Source organism: Artemia franciscana, chromosome 3, assembly GCF_032884065.1.
Source record: "Artemia franciscana chromosome 3, ASM3288406v1, whole genome shotgun sequence".
NCBI classification, from domain to species: Eukaryota; Metazoa; Arthropoda; class Branchiopoda; order Anostraca; family Artemiidae; genus Artemia; species Artemia franciscana.
Genome location: NC_088865.1, coordinates 20,546,700 through 20,566,312, shown reverse-complemented (window position 1 = coordinate 20,566,312; position 19,613 = coordinate 20,546,700). Strand labels below are relative to the sequence as shown.

General features: G+C 35.1%; 1 protein-coding gene across 5 annotated transcripts in view; it reads left to right on the top strand.

The window, feature by feature from the left end:
* LOC136024994 (cytoplasmic FMR1-interacting protein-like) overlaps positions 1 to 19,613 on the top strand; it is a 144,758-nt gene that overhangs the window by 54,331 nt on the left and 70,814 nt on the right. For all 5 annotated transcript variants that reach the window (XM_065700612.1, XM_065700609.1, XM_065700610.1 and 2 more), the window contains exons 8-9: positions 7,473 to 7,664; positions 11,870 to 12,084. In XM_065700612.1, coding sequence (XP_065556684.1) covers positions 7,473 to 7,664; positions 11,870 to 12,084 — 407 coding nt within the window. The remainder of the gene's footprint in view (positions 1 to 7,472; positions 7,665 to 11,869; positions 12,085 to 19,613) is intronic.

Genomic DNA, 19,613 nt, shown 5'->3' with positions numbered 1-19,613 from the left:
ATTAAAAAAACAAGTTTTTTAACTGAAAGTAGGGAGCGACATTAAAACTTAAAACGAACAGAAATTACTCCGTATATGAAAGGGATTGTTCCATCCTCAACGCCCCGCTCTTTACGCTAAAATTTTTTACTGTATTAAAAAGTAGAGTTGTGAGAAAGACTCAAACTTTAGCGTAAAGAGCGGGGCGTTTAGGAGGGAACAGGCCCTTTCATATACGGAGTAAATTCTGTTCGTTCTAAGTTTTAATGTTACTCCTTACTTTCAGTTGAAAAAAACTTGTTTTTTTTTATTCAATCACAAACACAAATGGATTGTAAAATTGGTTTGTTTTAGAATGATGGGAAAATGTTTTTTTTTTAGATCTTTCAATTTTTCTATCAACTATTCTAAGAAAATATTTTGGCAATGGGCCGGATAATCGTTGCATATCTTAAGCATATCGTTGCATTATCTTAATCGTTTTAGATTTTAATCTAACTTCATTTTGAGACTTATGCCTACTTCCTTACTTGCTTGAGTGGAGCGTTCCACTCGAAACAGAAACATTGCTACTAGAGAAAAAATTTATTGGCAACTTCAGATAGGCTCCAGTCTTTTCTGACATACGCTATAAAATGTATTTTAAGTCACATGTTGTAGGCTCAAGGACTTTCCAAAATGTAATTTCAGATTTATAAATGTGCCCAGAGGTCCATACTTTCTCCAAAAACCATAGATATTAGACATTTATTGAATTCTCACAATAAATTAAACTCGGCAAAAAAAAAAAAAAAAAAAAAAAAAAAAAAAAAAAAAAAAAAAAAAAAAAAAAAAAAAAAAAAAACAACAGATAAAAGCAAGCTGTCGTTCCCACAATATAATTAGAAAACAATGTCACTAAGAAACACTTTTCATCTTTAAGAAAAGGTAAACGAAGAATGGAAAAGAAAAAGATAGGGCTAATACCGCTCCCTATAGAAAAAGGACGGAAACCCTTCAAGGACAATTTCTGTAAACAAGGGCGGCGGTAGAAAATTTTCTAGGGTGGTGGGGGGGGGTTCCTAACGCAGAGATATCAGCGGTGGTTGGGTGACAGGGAAAATATTTCAGGAAATTTTTGGTTGGAATAAGTTTATTTTTAAATAATTTTAGGAAAAAACTCTCAAATAAAAAGAGCAATTAAATTGCATGCAAAGTGAAACAAAATACAGTAGATTTTAAACGACCAGGATTCCTGGTAAAGGGATCAATTTATTTCATCAATAATATATTTAATGATTATGGATTTGCCCTTAAAAGAAAATAAAACTCAAACTGAAATTATAGGAAGATCTATTACTTCCGTAGATTATAAAAGGTGTAGACTTGTCTTTATGCAATTTTCTACGCCTTAGAATAGTTTACAGAAGGACTAGAGATACTCAAAAATCATCCTGCCTGAATAGAAATCACATTTTGATTTTATAACGGCCATGTAAAATGTACCTCTTTACAAACAGGACAACACCCCCCTCTTTCTCGAAATTAAATTCCTTATATATTCAGATATTAAAGAAATATAATAGCAAGAGAAAAACAAAATTTAAGCTTACTACCCAGCTGTCAAATCGACCCTCTTTTATTGTCCTATTCAACTAAATAAAATGAAGAGGTTAAAAAAAAATGTTGTCATAAGAGAATCTTATCAAACTGTTTGTGATAAAAAAAAAAAAAAACTGGAAGCAAAAAGTGACTTGGACCAATATTCACCAAAACTAAACCAAAAATTCTCATGACAATTGCTACACCGACAGTATTGGCCTTTAATGCTGATTCTAAATATATAAAATTCTTTCAGTTAATCGTTATCCACCCAAAATAAAAAATTCGAGAAAATTTGCCTGATTTTGAAAGAAGGGGAAACACCCCCAAAAAAGCAAGTGATCTTATTGAAAATCCCTGTATTATATACATCATATAAGAGAACCCCACCATAGAGGTTTCAAGCTCCAACCTTCAAAGTGTGGAATTTTGCTTTTTTTTTCAGAAGAAACATCGTCGAATGCATGTTTTTTTTTTTTTTTTTTTTTTTTTTTTTCAAGGATGACTGTATCAAACCGAAGGTCCAAGATAAATGGAAGGTAGCTCATTCAAATGTAAATTTAAAGCTCTCTTTTAAGTTACCATACAGATTAGGTCAGGGGAAAGTCTTGTTCTCTGCCAATTTCGGGTACCAAACTACGACTTTATCCCAAAAAAGTCGAATTTGCAATCAATTTAAAATTCCGAGAAGCTAATTGATTTAAAAGTATCAGTTACTATATTTTAGACTTCCCAGTTGCAAAAGAAGTAATGTCACACGGTGGTAACACTGGATTCTACCAAGTTGATTCGCTTTATTTGTAATGAAATTAGGTTACGTTTGGTGATTGTAATTGTGGATCAGCTATAATGAGAGGGGATGAGTCATTGTTTAGGTTAAGGGTAGGATAGATTCCTAAAAAGAAACATTTTAATGGACAAACTGCTTACTCTCCATGAGGTTTCAATTAAATGTTGAAAGAGGTAGGGTGGGAGTAGGAATGAATTAAATTGTTTCTCTATACAGTTAAAATGCTACATTCCCATATCTACCAGCACAGAGGTTGAAAAGGCAAGGCAGGTCATTATCGGCTCCGCCAGGAAACTTCTTTGGGATGGCAAATACTACTAGTAATTTAGTTTTCAGCAATTTTAAATGGTGTTATTTTCTTTTTCTATTTGTATACTTTAATGTATATAAGGAAATGTATTTAGTGCATTAATCGATAAGAAAATCCTCTTGTAGAGGTTGTAATGGCTTCAGTTATGTAGAAGATCAAAAGTCTCGCGAAATTTCCATCCATACTAGCAATAATACTTCTTTTCGTCCAATCGAAATTCTTTAGAATTAATATTAACAAGAATTTTTAACCAGAATAAGTATTCACCACCACTTTTTTAAGTATATTCAAATTTTATCCAAAATTGATATAGGAAATTTAAACGTAGGACGGTTCTAATCAATATACAATTACTTATTTACACATTAAAAGCAATTAATCAGGGATTTGAGGGACCAGTACCACAAATTATATCTTGGTTAGGCCTGGCTATTGTTTGGAAAACAATCAGAAATTAAATAAAAAAGAGCCTTTCAAATGAAATAAAGGAACAGATTTCAAAGCTATTTGAACATATTTTTCTTTATATGAAGGGGGCTGTCTCTTCCTTAGATTCTAACTCTTTACTGTGGAGTTTATTTTTTTTTCAAATTTTTTAAGAAAATAGGCAATTGAAAAGATGATATTTTCAAAGCGCTAAAAATCTTTTGTTTAATGACCAAGGTACTGAGAAGGGGGGAATCCCCCTTATACACAGAGTAATTTATATTTGTTTAAGTTCTAAACTTGCTCCTTACTTTATTGGAAAAACCTTTTCTATTTGTTTAATTACATATCATGATACTGTAAAGTTTTATAAGTACAATACTTTTGGTAACGCAGAAAAAACGATCAATATTTCAATGATCTCTGTTTGTATTTTGATGGGTAATCAAACAGTTCGTGTTAACGAACTGTAAGGAGTGACCCGGCTCAATAGTATTCGAAGCTTTAAAAAGGAAATCTTAATACCAATAGATATATCAAAAGACTTGACTTAATATGCTGATTCCAAATATATAAGTTTCATCAAGTTTAGTTTTACCCATCAAAAGCTACGAGCCTGAGAAAATTTGTCTGATTTTCGAAAACAAGGAGAAACACTCCCTTGAAGTCATGGAATTTTAATGAAAATCACACCGTCGGATTCAGCGTATCAATGAACCCTACTATACTATAGAGGTTTCAAGCTCATATCTGCAAAAATGTGGAATTTTGTAATTTTTGCCAGAAGAAAGATCACGGATTTGTTTCTTTGTTTTTTGTTGTTGTTTTTTCCGGGGTGATCGTACCGAGCCAGTAGGCCTATAAATTTGAGACAGGGTTCATTCTAACGGAAATGAAAAGTATTAGTGCCCTTTTCAAGTGACCAAAAAAATCGGAGGGCAACAAGACCCCCTCCCACGCCATTTTTCTCAAAATCGTCCGATCAAAATTTTGAGATACCTTTTTTCTTCAGCATAGCTGAATTGTCCAATGACTATGTCTTTAGAGATAAAATGACCCCTTACAGCCCCTGGGAAAAGGTTTTTAAGTTATAAAATTCATCCATTGTTTTATTTGTTATTGGGAAGTATGCATACAATTTTTGGGTGGGGTGGGAAGGACGAATTTTCTGTTGGGAGGATTTTTCAAGGGGAGAATCTTCCATGGAAAGGGACATTTCTAGAGGATGAACTTTTCAAGGGAAATTTTACATAGTGTGAATTAGCCAGAATTCCTATACGAAATGTCTTTGTATGTATTGCTTTCTCATTATTGATTCAATTTTAGGCTTGGAGATGTTAAGGGTAATTGTCCTGGGTAAATTTTCATCTGGATTGAATTGCCATGAGGATGTTTCTTTGAGGAAGGGGATTTTTTCGTGAAGGTGGAGCCAGGTATCCTGGCATTACTTGAAAAACGATTAGAAATTAAATCTTAAAAACAAGCTTTTTCAACTGAAAATAAGGAGAAAAATTAAAATTTAAAACTAACAAAATTAGTATGTGTATGAGGCGGGTCGCCCCCTACTCAAAAAGTGCCTAAAAACTAGCGTGAAGAGCGAAGTGTTGAGGAGGGGGCAACGCTTTCGTATACTTAATAATTTCTGTTCGTTTTAAGTTTTAATGTTAGTCCTTACTTTCAGTTGAAAAAACTTTTTTTTTTTTTTTTTGTTTAATGAAGCTTAGAGACAAACTTTCCTAATGGCAATGGGAAAAATATGTCAATTAAGATATAAGCATATAAAAATGAAAAAAATAATTAATCGCAGAAAATACACAACACTACAGTGGCACAGTGTAAGATGGAGGTCGTAAATTAACGAGTGTCTTGGCTTTAAATGCCTTTGCGTTGGGACAAAGTTTGTATTACTAAGACAATTTTTTGGAAAGGGAAAACAATTTGTTGCATTAAAAATATAAAAAAAAGACGAAAAAGGAGGAAGCCAGTATAGAAGTCTTTGGAGATTTTGTGCTCGTAACAACTTATGTAATAGTGTTATGTTTAAACCCCTAAGTCATTTAACTTTTAGTAAAACAGGCAAGGACTGTTTGTATTTTTCTTTTCCCTGTATGAATAACAAGTTTTGATGGGCTTTATAGTAATATAGTAATAGTACTATAGTAATATAGTAATAGTACTATAGTAATAACTATCATATCGACAATTTGACAAACTAATTAAGACGCTTCGAACTCGACTTATTAGGAGTTTCAGAAGCTTTTATCCCTGGGTAGAAAACATGAAATTAGATGATATAGAATTTATTTACTTGGGCCGGAAGGATAGGCTAAATAGATAGGGAGTATGGCTCGTGATGAATAAGGCAGCTGCCAAGTCCTGTTTAGGGTGGGAAGGTTTTAATAATAGAATTTTAATTGCTCATTTTACGATTAAAAAGTGTAGAGTATCAGTCTTAGTAGCATACGCCCCTATAGAACCTACTGTCGGAGATAGTAGTGACGCAGATAAATTTTACTAACAGTTACAGGAACAAATAGACAGGTTTCAGATATAAATGTGGTATTTTATTAAAGGATTTTATTGCCCAGGTCGGTAGAAATAGGATAAATTGTATTCTAGCTTTGGTAAATCTCGTTTGGGAAAAAAATAGTAATGGCTACAGACTGTTGCAATTTCGTAGGTATAACAATCTAGTTACAACCAATGCAGTATTTGATCGTAAAATGACTCATAAGTTAACATCCTATTAAAATGATACCTTTTTGATTATGTTATTGTAAACCATAGACTGGCAGGACCAATACAAGATACTAGGGTATATAGGAGAGCTGTTATTGATGTTAAAATAAAGATCACCATCTAGTAGTGTATAGGGTTTATTTAAAGCGGGAATTTCGGAAGGGTAACTACCTTCCGGGAAGCTGTGACGTTGGTAGACTCTAGGATGAGAATTTAGGATACACTTTCCAGGAACAGTTGAATACTAAACTGGATAGTTAGAATTTGACAATTTAGAAGATGGACGGGATAATTTAGAAAAATGATTTGTGGAGTCGCTGATGGTGTCTTGGGGAAGAAAGTTAGGAACGCAGCTAGGAACATCAACGAAAATGCTTTGTGCTCAATAGAGAAGAGAAAGGGCTTGTACAAGAATTATCTGAGTGATGAAAATAAAATGAATGTAAAGAAAGTGGAGAAAGTATTAAAATATGAACTAAGCCAATGTGAAGTGGAGTCCATATATAAAATTGTGGAGGATTTAGAAGATGCAGCTCGACGACTTAATAGTAAAATATTTTACTGGCATGTCAGTAATTTGAGAGGGAGTGGTCTGTCTGGACTTGTCCCAATTAAACATACAAACGGGGCCACAATTAGTGATAAGGAAAGAGTTAAAAAGAGATGGGTAGAACATTTTGAGAATGTGCTAAATGAAGATAGAGTTACAGGAGAAGATGTAGAGGAGAAAGATGTGACACCTTGGATAGAAGATTTATTATGTAAGGAATAATTAGTGATAATACTAAAAGGAGTAATAGAACTAAGGGTCCGGGTGCTGATACTGTGGTAAAAAAGTTTCTTAAATGTGGTGACTGTGAGGTTTGAAATAAGGTATGATTTTTTAAAAAAAGAGAAGTATATAGCGATTTTAGATAAAACCCTAATTAAACCCCTGTATAGAAAAGGTGATAAAAGTGAGCGTGGTAATTATAGAGACATTAACCTGGTTTCTATAGGTTGCAACTCACTTAGTGAGTTACCCGACTGACTGACCGTATTTTAAACAGTAGGCTGGACAAAAAGTGTGGTTTAATCCTGCTTTCCAAGGCACATTCCGTGGATCAAGAATGACAGATTGCCCTTTTTGGCAAACCGTCTAGGGCTAAACGGACTGTAGGTCATCCTCGGTTGGGGTTCGAGGATATCGTAAGGAAAGATTTGAGGAAATGGGTACTTCCTGGGAGGGTCTAAAGAGAAAGGCTTTGGACGGATTGGGAAGGAGGAGGAATGTGCGTAGCTGTGTTGGCTTCAGACGACTTGGTACTGCGGTAAGTGGTTAGTAGTAGTAGTAGTATGAGCGAGCCAATACCTAAGATTTTTCTTCGTTCGTTCGTGGGCTTTGGTGTGAAACAAAGTTGACTAATTCAGTCACACTAATTAAATTTTATTTTATGCCTCAATTTATTTTTTGGGATGAAAATATTTTCTTTCTTTTTTAGTTCTCTTTTCTTCTTCCACCATAATAACACTTGTGGTAGTAGGCTATATTCCATTCATAGTCCTTGATATTTTTCCATTTTCTTTTTTTCTCGGGTTTTAGCGTGAAACGAAATTTTTTTTTTATTGAGTAATAATGTAATTAAATTTTATGCCATCTTTCTGCAGGTAACAACAACATATAAAGAAACACTGACTCCTGAGGAAAAGAGGGAACTTACCGAATTGGCTTTGAGAGGTCTTCAACTTCTTTCGGAATGGACAACTGTTGTCACAGAACTATATTCTTGGAAATTGCTGCATCCTACTGATCATCATCAGAACAATCAATGTCCGGTGGATGCTGAAGAGTACGAAAGGGTAAATGAAAATGATATGTCTAGTTACTTTCCATCCTTTTATTCTTTTATTGGTGTGTCTACACCTACATGAATGTGATTTTCGTACCTTTTTTAGACCTTTGCGTTTCTTGTTTGATAAATTCCATTAGCTGAACACAATTTCGAATCTAATAACAATCATCATTCTCACTAAAAAAAAAAAAAAAAAAGAACAAAGTTGAAAAGGGTTTAATTGAAGAAAATTTTTTAAAGTGAAAAAAGGAGTTCAGATCCTGGATATAGCTTTCATGATTGTTAAATGATTAAAAAAATTAGTTTTCAGGAAATGTACAACTTGTCCTAGAAAGTTTTTGCTAAAGTCTAAAGTTCTTTAAAAGCACTTCTCATTCAAATTCAACGGCCCATGTGTTTGAGCAGTGCATCTTAAAGAATTGTAAAAAAAACTCAAACTTTAGTGTAAAGTGCGAGTGTTGAGGAAGGGGCAGCCCCTTCATATTTGGAATAATTTCTGTCCTTTTTAAGATTTGTCCCTAACTTTCAGTTCAACAAACACATTTTTCTTATGTAATTTGGGGCTGTTTTTTTTTAATCATTCCAAAAAATCTCTCTCCCCCTCCGCGGAAAATTACTCCCAGAAAACTCCCCACCTGACGAAAAATTCCTCCTGGGGGAGATTCCCCATGTACAATGCCTTCCGCATCAAATTTCCCCCGACAATTTCCTTCTCGCTGAAAGTTCTCTTCACAAAATTCGACCAGACGATTTCTACTGGAAAATTCTCTTTACTTTCGTTTGAAAAAAAAAATAATATGTATATCTCTGCTCATTTTTCAAATAATGCTGACCCCCCCCCGTCCTTCCATGGATCATTTTTCTCAAAATTCCCCCCCCCCATAGAAAGTTCCTCCCGTGGAAAATTTCATCAGACAATTGCCTACGCGCTGGAAATAAAAAAATCCCGTCCCCGCAGTAAATCAGAAAAATCTTCCCCTGACAATACTTCTTTAGAAAATTATCCCCACACGTAAAACTGAGGGGACAAAGAGACAGTAATACATATAAAAATAATTCGAATGTGATTCTTTGAAAATCCCCTCTCCCCGCGAAAATTCACACCAGGAAAATTTCTTCTGGACATTTCCTCCCTGGAAAACTCCCCATGTGTGAAATTAAGAAGATAAAGAGAATCTAATAAGAAAAGAAATCCGTAAATAAATTCTGAAGAAATTGAGAAACAACCCCCCTTAGCCTCTTTATGTATCCCCCTCCCCTTGAAAATTAACCTTGCAGAGAAATGTTTCGAAAAGTTCTTCGCATATTTCCCAATAATGAATAATATGTGCAAACAACGGGCAAATTGTACAACTTACACCCCTCTCTCCAGGGGCTGTGAGGAGCCATGATGTCTTCCCCAGAGACATAGTTTCAGGACCTTTCACCTATGCTGAATCAATTGGCAATCTCAAAATTTTGATCAGATGCCTTTGAAGAAAAAGGCGTGCGAGAGGGGTGACTATTCCCTTTCAACCTTTTTGATCCCTTAAAAAAGTCACTAGATCTTGATTTTTGTTTGGAAGAACCCTCTCTAGATCTTCTAGAATGATTGTTTGAGTACGATCACCACTTGAAAAAAAAATAGTAAACACGTATCTGTGATCTTTCTTCTAGATCTTCTGGAACGGTTGGTTCAATACGATCACCCCTGGAAAAAAAACACGTATCTTACAAAACATACAAATACCACGTTTTTGTTGATAGGAGCTTGAAGCCTCGACAGGAGTATTTTCTGATACACTAGATCTGATGGCGTAGTTTTCATTGGGGTCACTCGATTGTTTGGGGGCGTTTCCCCACCTTTCTGAAAATGAGGTAAATTTTCTTGGGCTCGTAGATTTTGATTCGTAAATTAAACTTAATTATCTTTATATATTTGGAATCAGCATAAAAAGCAAATTATTTGGATCTATTAATTGTTACCAAGATCTCTTTTCGTAGAGTTTTGTTTACTATTGGGCTAATCACTCCTTACTTATAGCTCGTAACCACGAAATATTTGATTCTTGTATCAATGTAAAATGGCGGTTCTTGTACATTTGAAAATCTATATGAATACATGTTTGCTGTTTTTTTTTTCAATTTTTTAGACTGCTATTGGCTGTGGGTCACTCTACTGTGAGCTTTATTGTAGCTGCTTTACTGTGAGCTTCTACTCCAGCTGCTATTACTTCAGCTGGTATTTAAAGGCTGTGTCATTACGTTTTATCATCATTTAGAACCATTGGGTAAACAATCTAGATTACAGTGATAGAACACAAAGATGAATTGCGTTACCTTCTAGTGTATAAAAATGTAGCGTTTATACTCTAATTTGCGCAAGTTTCTAACTCCCTTCCGTGAGATGACCTTGGTCCGACAACATATTTTTTACTTACATATTCAGGACTTACATAGTACTCTTTACTTACCTTTTATTCAGGGCTCTTAACTTAATGGTTTTGACACCTCTTAAGTATTCTCTGTTTTCATAAATTGTCGTCCTTTATAATGTTCTTGGAAACACATTTTGGACCTGCTGACTGTTCTCATTAAAATGGCGATCCTAAAATTTTTGTAGAATGCCAATTTAGGCTGGGAGATGTATGGGACGTTGAAGGGCTCCAAGGTTATTTTTCTTTCGGTTTTGGTTTTGAATTAAATTATGTTAACTTTTTTTATTATCCGTTGTAAACAGAATAATAAATAGAGTATCAGAGAAGAAAAGGAAAAGAAATATGGAAAATGACAAATAAAACAAAATTAAAATTTATAACATAAACACAAAAACGCATTAAGGCCGTGATTAATTGTTCAAAATTGTAGTTCGGGTAGCCTTCTGGTTATCAGTTCTCAAGAGACCATCGATTGTCAAAAACCCTTCAAATAGCACTTATTCATTGGCGAAAATAGCAGGTTAATTATACCAGCTTGTCAACCTGGTCTCAAGGGCGATCTGAAACGATTCTTTCTGGCAAAAAACAAGTAAACATGGGATTTCGGGTTCCATTAGTTCACTTAATCACGGCCTTAATCACCCAAATAAATTACACAAACAGAATATGGCATGGATATAACATGACATAATATAACATGGATTAACAAGAATATGACAGAATATAACAAGATTTTATTCTACACTGTTCATGTGATTTTTTGTATCCACTTTGTTCTTAGGAACAGAGCAAAGGTGACGGGGAAGCAAGGCATTAGATAAGAACGTAAAAGTTTTTAGACTTAGGTTTTCTAAGGTGATTTAGTGGACATAAAATATTAACAAAAATCAATGTATTCTAAAAGTTTTAAGAGTACGGAATGCGAGAATACTTTAGAAAATAATGTCAAGAAGACTATGCTACTGAACTTGAAGATAAATTAGAACTAAGATGTGGTGTTAGATGACGGTGAAATTGATCACACACTTTTACTTATCCAGGTAACAATATTAGCAGGAATGACGGATGCAGTAAAGACTCTTTTCTAGGTTACAATTTTAAAATATGATGCCGCCATACACCATCATCTCTGCAGCTATGATGTAGCTTGTGTTTTTTTTACAGTTTGGAAGAACAGGAAGAGAAGTCTTAGATCTAAGATTAAGATACTAGAAGTCATGGTAATGACAGTGGTCAGGTATGGCTATAAAACATGGGGCTCTTTGGAAGGATCAGGAACACACTATAGATGTTTTTTAGAGGAACTGGTTAAAGATAATTGTAGGTTTGACAATAATATCTTTTAAATAAATTTGACAATAATATCTTTTTAAAAAATTAATAAGTAAACAATAAAGAACCAAATCAAATAATATATGGCTGATCTCACTTTCTAGAGCTATAATGAAAGAAAGTTCATGTTGATTGTGCCAAAAATAAAGCCTCAAATAATTTACCAAAAATAATGTACTCTGGTATTTAGCTGAAGCAAAACAAAAAGCAGTAGGAATTTGAATTTCATGAGAAAAATTAACAACATTCTTGGAAAAAGTAGGAACTCCATTGTGGGCAGTAAAAGGTGAAACTTTGAGCAGTATTTGGCGGAGGAGGAGTGCAATATTCCTTTGACCATAAGTAAATCGGTACTCTGAGGGGTTGTCAGTAGCATTCCCATCACACACACAATTATTCAGAAAGTCGTAGGTTTTCCTCGGCATGATTAAGCTGTTATTTATTTCGATTTTTATTTTTTCAGGCCACCCGTCACAACTATTCAGACGAAGAAAAATACGCCTTGATTGAAATTATTTCTATGATTAAAAGCTTGCAAGTATTGATGGCTCGAATGGAAACAGTTTTTAATGACGCCATTAGAAGACATATTTATTCTGAGCTTCAAGATTTTGTTCAAATAGGACTACGTGAACCCTTAAGAAAGGCTATTAAAAATAAGAGGGATTTGATTCGAAGGTAAGATATAGCCGTGCGACAATATAATAGTTGACTATTAATTTTATGTTGTTTCCAAATTTCGGTCTAAAAAGTAATATTGAAAAATACAATTGAAGGTTAATTGTTCGTCATGAAGCTTAAGTTTGACGCCAGTGGTCAAACTATAGATATTAACATCTATAAAGTGGCAAAAAGGAAGAAACAAAAAACGAAGATCTCGAAGTTCTATTGTAGCACAACTTTTCTTTTGCTGGTACGAACCTCACAGTATTTTCTTTTTCTTCTTTTTTGTCTGTGTTAATATATATAAAAAAAAAATCACATTTTGTATGTTAGTAGTTAATCAGGGACGCAACAATGGAAAGGTGATATTCATGCCTGTGGCCTCATGAAACTGCAATTTCTCCTACAATATCTTTTTTTCATCTTGTGTTTCGTCTATTTATGGATTAAATATTTTAAATATTTTTGGATGAATGAAAGCATTAGTGATGCGTCAGTTAATGCGTCATTAGTGATGTGTCTATTCGTTTAAATACCCCATTAGCCACTTCTCCTTTCTTCCTTTAATGATTTTAGTTGAACGGCGACCCCCTCAAGACGCAGGTGCTATTAAACTTCTTCGAGATGCAGGTGCTTGTTACGTATACAGAGAAAAAAGAAGGAATTACACCTCAATAACTCACACCGAGTACATATAGAAAGAGAGAGAGAGAGAAGAAGCGGGAAAAAATTGACTCATGGAGACACGGATGGGACTTATAAACTAATTTATAAATAAATCACTTTACTTTCAGTCCCCGCTACTATAGGTAGAAAAAACTGTCTCTTTAAATTTCTTTTTATATGTATAAAGTGATGGTGACTCACTTATTAAATCAAATAGTTTATGTTTTTTGGCAATCTCAGGAAGTCGACATCTTAAACTTAGTCTTGATGTCTCATTTTTCATAAAAGGAAAAAGAAACTTATTCCATGTTCTTGATAAATACCTATGCATCTTTTCAACCAAGAGTTTCATGTTATTGAAAAATTATCCCTACGCTGAACCAATGTTCGAGTTTCATGAAGAGAAAAATCAACATGCAACAAGTTTCACGAACAAAAATTATCACGCGACAAGCTCCACACTATAAGTTCCGTGAACAAAATCCGTTTCGCGAGGAGAAAAATATATGTACAAGTTTCACGAAGAGAAAAATCATTATGCAACAAGTTTCAGAAACAAAAATCAGCAAGCAACAAGTTCCACGAACAACAATCAGCACGCAACAAGTTTCATGAGCAAAATTAATTTTCATTATGAGGAAAAATCAATGTACCAGTTTTAGAAAGAGCGAAATCAACATGCAACAAAATCAAGTTTCGCGATCAAAAATCAGCATGAAACAAGTTCCACGAACAAAACAACACGCAACAAGTTCCGTGAACAAAATCGGTTTCACGAGGAGAACAGTCGATTTACAAGTTTCACGATGGAAAAAAATCAACATGCAAAAAGTTTCGTGAACAAAAATTAGCATGCAACAAGTTTCGTGAACAAAATCCACACGCAACAAGTTACATGAACAAAAACAGTTTCATAGGGAGAAAAATCATCGTACAAGTTTCATAAAGAGAAAATGAACATGCAACCTATTTTACGAACAAAAATTGGTACGCATTCCACTACCAAAATCGGCACGCAAGAAGTTTCGTGAACAAAATAAGTTTCGCGATTAATTATATATATGTTATGAGGAACAAAAATCAACACGCAAGAAGTTCCATGAATAAAATCAGTTTCACTGGGAGAAACATCAATATATAACACGTCTCACGAACAAAAATCAGCATGCAGCAAGTTTCACGAAAAAAACCAGCACGCAACAAGTTCTACAATTAAAGTCAACATGCTTTAAGTTCCATGAAAAGAATCAGCACGCAATAAGTCCCAAGAACAAAATCAGTTTTACGAAGAGAAAAATAAACATGCGGCAAGTTTAACTTACAAAAATCAGCATGCAACAAGTTTAAATAAAAATAATGGTCATTTTTAAGTTTATAAATTTATTTTTCTGGGGAAAATGTATAAAAAAACTTAAGTGAGATAATGTGTGCCAGAAGGGTTTCTTCAGAAGTGGTACATCGTGCCGCGCTGGCCTCAAATGCTAGGAGTCATCAGAAGAAATATTAATGGGGATTTTTCATTTAAAAGATCAATTCTTGTGTAAACAAATATCTTTGTAGGAAACTGCTCGAAAAATGTCATACATGTGATTGTGTTTGCTCTAGGGTGTCGTTTTTCAGCCATTAAGTGTAGTAGGTTGGGAAATGTCATGGAAGATCGCAATCTAGCTATTAAAAGTCAAGTTTCTACTGTTCAAATAAAAAAAGGTCATTTTTAGTATATAAATTTATTTTGAGGGGGAAATGTCCAAAATAATTTTAAACGATTGATTTCTTTTGTAAATGAATATTTTGCAGGAAAATGACCTTAAAATGTTATTTTTTTATATTGCTTGGAAGAGGGTGTCTTTTGTCAGCCATTGAGTGTCAAAGGCATGGAATTGCCATGGAATATCGAAATCTAGCGATGTAATGGCAAGTTCCCGCATTTCAAATAAAAAACAATGGTCATTACATTAATTTAGTTTATTAATTTATTTTGAGTAAAAATGTTGAAAAAACCTTTAGGTATGATAAAGTGTGCCATAATGGTGTCATTGGGAGTGGGACAATGTTCCACGCTGGCCTCGAATGCTAGGTGTCATCAGAAGAAAACGCTAATGGGTTTTCTCATTAAGTTTAAATGATCGGTTCTAGTGTAAACGAATATTTTTGCCGGAAAATGCTCGAAAAAATTTTGCCATGGAACATCGCGATTTAGCAATGTTTAAATAAAAAAACAACGGTAATTTTTTATTTAAAAAAAATTATTGAGGGGCAAAGGTTGAGAAAACCTTAGGTGCGATAATGTGCAACAGGGGGTGTCATCGAGAGTTACATTGTGCCACGTTGGCCTCAAATACTAGGAGTCATCAGAAGAAAGGCTAATGAGGATTTTTAATGCTCGGGAAACGCCATATGTCTGACAATATTGTCTAGAGGGTTCTTTTGTCAGCCATTGAGTATCACTGGCTTGGAATTGTCATGGAACATCGATATCTAGCAATGAAACGGCAAGTTTCCGCTGTTCAAATGAAAACAATGACTATTCTTTTGTTTATAAAATTATTTTAAAGGCAAAGGCTAGAAAAAACCCTTAAGGTGTGATAATATGCGCCAGAAGGGTGTCATTGGGAGTGGCACAATGTGCCACGCTGACCTCAATTGCTAGAAGTCGTCAGAAGTAACGTTAATGGGGATTTTTTAATTAGGTTTAAACGATCGAGTATTGTGTAAACAAATATTTTTGCATTAAAATGCCCAAAAAACGTCATATGAGTGACAGTGCTTGCTAAAGGGTGTCATTCGTCAGCCATTGAATGTCTCTGGCTTAGAATTGTCATGGAACATTTCAATCTTGCAATGAAATGGCAAGTTCCACTGTCCAAATAAAAAAAATGGTCATGTTTTGTTTATAAATTTATTTTGAGGGGAAAATGTTGAAAAACCCTTAGGTATGATAATGTGCGCTAGAAGGGTCTCATTGGGGACTGGCATATTTTGCCACGCTAGTCTCAATTGCAAGGAGTCATAAGAAGAAACGCTAATGGGGATTTTTTTTTCCATTAAGTTTAAACGATCGGTTCTTGTGTAAACGAATATTTTTACATGAAAATGCCCGAAAAATGTCATCTGTGATAAAGCTTCCTAGAGGGTGTCATTTGTTAGCCATCGAGTGTCACGGGCTTGGAATTGTCAAGGAACATCGCAATCTAGCTACTAAAAGGCAAGTTTCCATTGTTCAAAGAAAAAAAAATGGTCATTTTTTTATTGATAAATTTACTTTGAGAGGGAAATGTTGAAAATAAGTTTAAAAGATCGATTCTTTTGTAAACGAACATTTCGCAGGAAAATACCCTTGAAATGTTATATGGGTGATAGGGGTAGAATGTTATATGCGTAGAGGGTGTCGTTTGTCAGCCATTGAGTGTGACAGGCTTGGAATTGCCATGGAACATCACAATATAGCAATAAAATGGCAAGTTTCCTCTGTTCAAATAAAAAACAATGGCTGTTTTTTAGTTTATAAATTTCTTTTGAGGGTAAAAGCTTGAAAAAACCCTTATGTGTAATATTGTGCGCCAGAAGGTTGTCCTTAGGATTGATACATTGTGCCACGCTGGCCTAAATTGCTAGAAGTCATCAGAAGAAACACTAATGAGGATTTTTTCATTAAGTTTAAATGATCGATTCTTTTTTAAACACAAATTTTTGTAGTAAAATGCCCGAAAAATGTCATATGTGTGATAGTGCGTGCTAGAGGGTATTGTGTATCAGTAATTTAGTGTCAAGGACTGGGAATCGAGAGAAAATAAAACCAAGGAAAAATGAGTAAAATATAGTTTTAAATCATATGTCATATGTTACTAAAAAGTGAAAAATCGTTTTTCTGGTATATAATACCCTTCTAAAGTATTACTGAGCAAACAGGTGCACTTCAAGTACAGCCAAATTCTAGTAATCGATTTTCCTTCTGCATGTCACATATTGCAATAATAGGAAACAGGTAATCAATAGCTTAATCATTCTAGTAAGCGGGACATGGGAGTTCTCCGCATGTGGAATTGGTTATTTCGTAGAATCTATTTCCTGAATCATAATATTAGAAATAGATTCATGGTCCAGCTGTCTAGGGCGAAGTTCTATTGGATGGAAATAGCCCTTTCGAATCATAATTGGGACAAAAATCCTTAGAATATAAAGATCCCTGAAAAAATCATTTTGAAGAAAAAGAAAGCCTGAAGAAAATGATATCTCTTACAGTATTTTGTAACATCCCACGTGTACATCGTCATTACGTAACATCCGCGTGTGTGCCCCCCCTCCTCAGTTACGACCGAGGGTTTCCCGCTTACTACGTAACAGTCAAAAGTATATTTAGAATCTATTTCCTGGAACATAATATAGAAATAGATTGATGGTCCAGCTGTCTAGGGCGCAGTTCTATTGGATGGAAATAGCCCTTCCAAATTCTAATCCGGCCAAATATCATTAGAATATAAAAGTTCCGTGAAATAAACGCTTTTAAGAAAAAAAATCCTGAAGAAAATGATATCTCTTACAGTATTTTTACCATCCCACGTGTACATTGTCATTGCGTAACATGCGGACTTGCGGACTTTATCAAGTCCTATTACGTAACAGTCAAAGTCAACAAAACCCTTTATGTAACAAGTGCCTGCTGGGAAGAATTGCTTGCTAGCCCCCCCCCCGTTGGTTAGGTTAGGGGGCCGTTGAAATTGGATGCTAGGCCCCCAATGGAATTGGATGCTATGCCCCCTCCGCAGTGAAATTGGATGCTAAGGATCTGTTGTAATTGGATGCTAGGCCCCCAGTGAAATTGAATATTAGGGTCCCTGGTGGTTAGGTTAGGGGCCTGATGAAAGTGGATGCTAGAGGGCTCCATTGGAATTGCTCGTTAGGGTTTGGCGTCTTGAAGGTTCCCCAATAGTGGGCCCTGAAGGTGTTAAGGAACAATCTTAGAAATCTTAACGTAAAGAAAGTCCTGAAGGGTTTTGAAAGAACAATCTTAGAAATCCTGGGGCTAAAGGAGCCCTGAACTTTTCTCCCTGGTCCTCGCGGGTTTTTAAAAAGAAACTATAGCTTAACAGACACATACATCTCTTGGAAAACATTCCATGTGACGTAAAAGACATCTCTCAAAAAACATTCCCTATTATGTAATATGTCCAGAAATTCTAAACATTCTCTACGATGTAACATGCAAAAATAAGGATTCCCTATGACGTGACAAGTGTCTGCATCTAGAAGAAGTTTAATAACACATGTGTCTTGAAGGGTCACTGTTCAACTTAAATCATTAAAGGAGGAAGGAAGTAGTGGCTATGTGTGTCTTTAAACGAATAGAGGCATCACTACCGCAGTCAACTATTGACAAGTAAGGCTGTTACGATTTTATACTTTTTAAATTGGCCTTTTTTTCAATACCATACTCGAATCTTCGGTTCTTTGGTACGGTAAACATATAAGAGAGGTAGGTTTAGTTTGTATCTGGAAGAGAAAACAGACTCATCTACTTTTGCCTAGCAAGATCATAAAGTTAAATAAATATATTAGTTTATTTTTTTATTGTCTTACATTTGCTTTGAACTCATCTAATCAAACAGTTCGTGGTAACGAACTGTAGTAAGGGACGATCCGACTCAATAGTAACCGAAACTCTAAACAAGAGCTAAGAGCTCATATGGCACTTGTGATGAGGTCGGAAGAGCCAAGAGCTCATATGGTATGAGTTCTAGCAAAATTCTAGAAATCAATAGATTACTTTAAAAGAAAAATCAGAGGCTTAATGCCGGTCGGGATTTAAAATATGAGCTCTGAGTCACGAAGTCCTTCTAAATATCAAAATTCATTAAGATCCGATCACCCACTCGCAAGTTAAAAGTACCTCAATTTTTCTAATTTTTCCTCTCCCTTTAGCCCCCCTGATGTTCAAATCGGGGAAAACGACTTTATCAAGTCAATTTGTACAGCTCCCTGACATGCCTACCAATTTGGTCGTCCTAGCACGTCCAGAAGCACCAAACTCGCTAAAGCACTGAACCCCACCATCTAACTCCCCCAAAGATAGCGGGTCCAGTCCGGTTACGTCAGTCACGTATCTACGACATTTATAAGCATTTTCCAAGATTTCTCGTTTCCCCTCTAGCTCCCCCCAATGTCAACAGATCTAGTCGGGATTTGAAATAAGAGCTCTGAGACATGATTTCCTTCTAAATATCAAATCTCATTAAGATCTGGTCACCCGTTCTTAAGTTAAAATACCTCAATTTTTCTAACTTTTCCAATTTAACAACCCCCAGCTCCCCAGACGAGAACGGATCCGTACCAATTATGTCAGTCTCGTATCTATAACTTGTGCTTATTCTTCCCATCAGGCTTCATCCCGATATCTCCACTCTAAGCGTTTTCCAAGATTTCCGGTTTCCAAGATTTCTGTTTCCTCCCTCCAACCCTCTATGTCCCCAGATCTCTATGGACAAAAAATTCTTCTATAAATCAACTTTCATTGACACCCGATCACCCATTCGTAAGATACCTCGATTTCACGTTTCCCAAGAATTCCGGCTTCCCCCTCCAACTCCCTTCAATGTCATCGGATCTGGTCGGAATTGAAATGAGAGTTTTAAAGCACAAGATTCTTCTATATATCAAATTTCATTTAGATCTGACCACCCGTTCGTTACAAATACCTCATTTTTTTCTAATTATTCCGAATTACCCCCCCCCCCTCCAACTCCACCAAAGAGAGTGGATCCGGTCCGGTTATGTCAGTCACCTATCTTTGACTTGTGCTTATTCTTTCCACCAAGTTTCATCCTGATCTCTCCGCTTTAAGCGCTTTCCAAGATTTTCGTCCCCCCCCCCCTAATGGCACT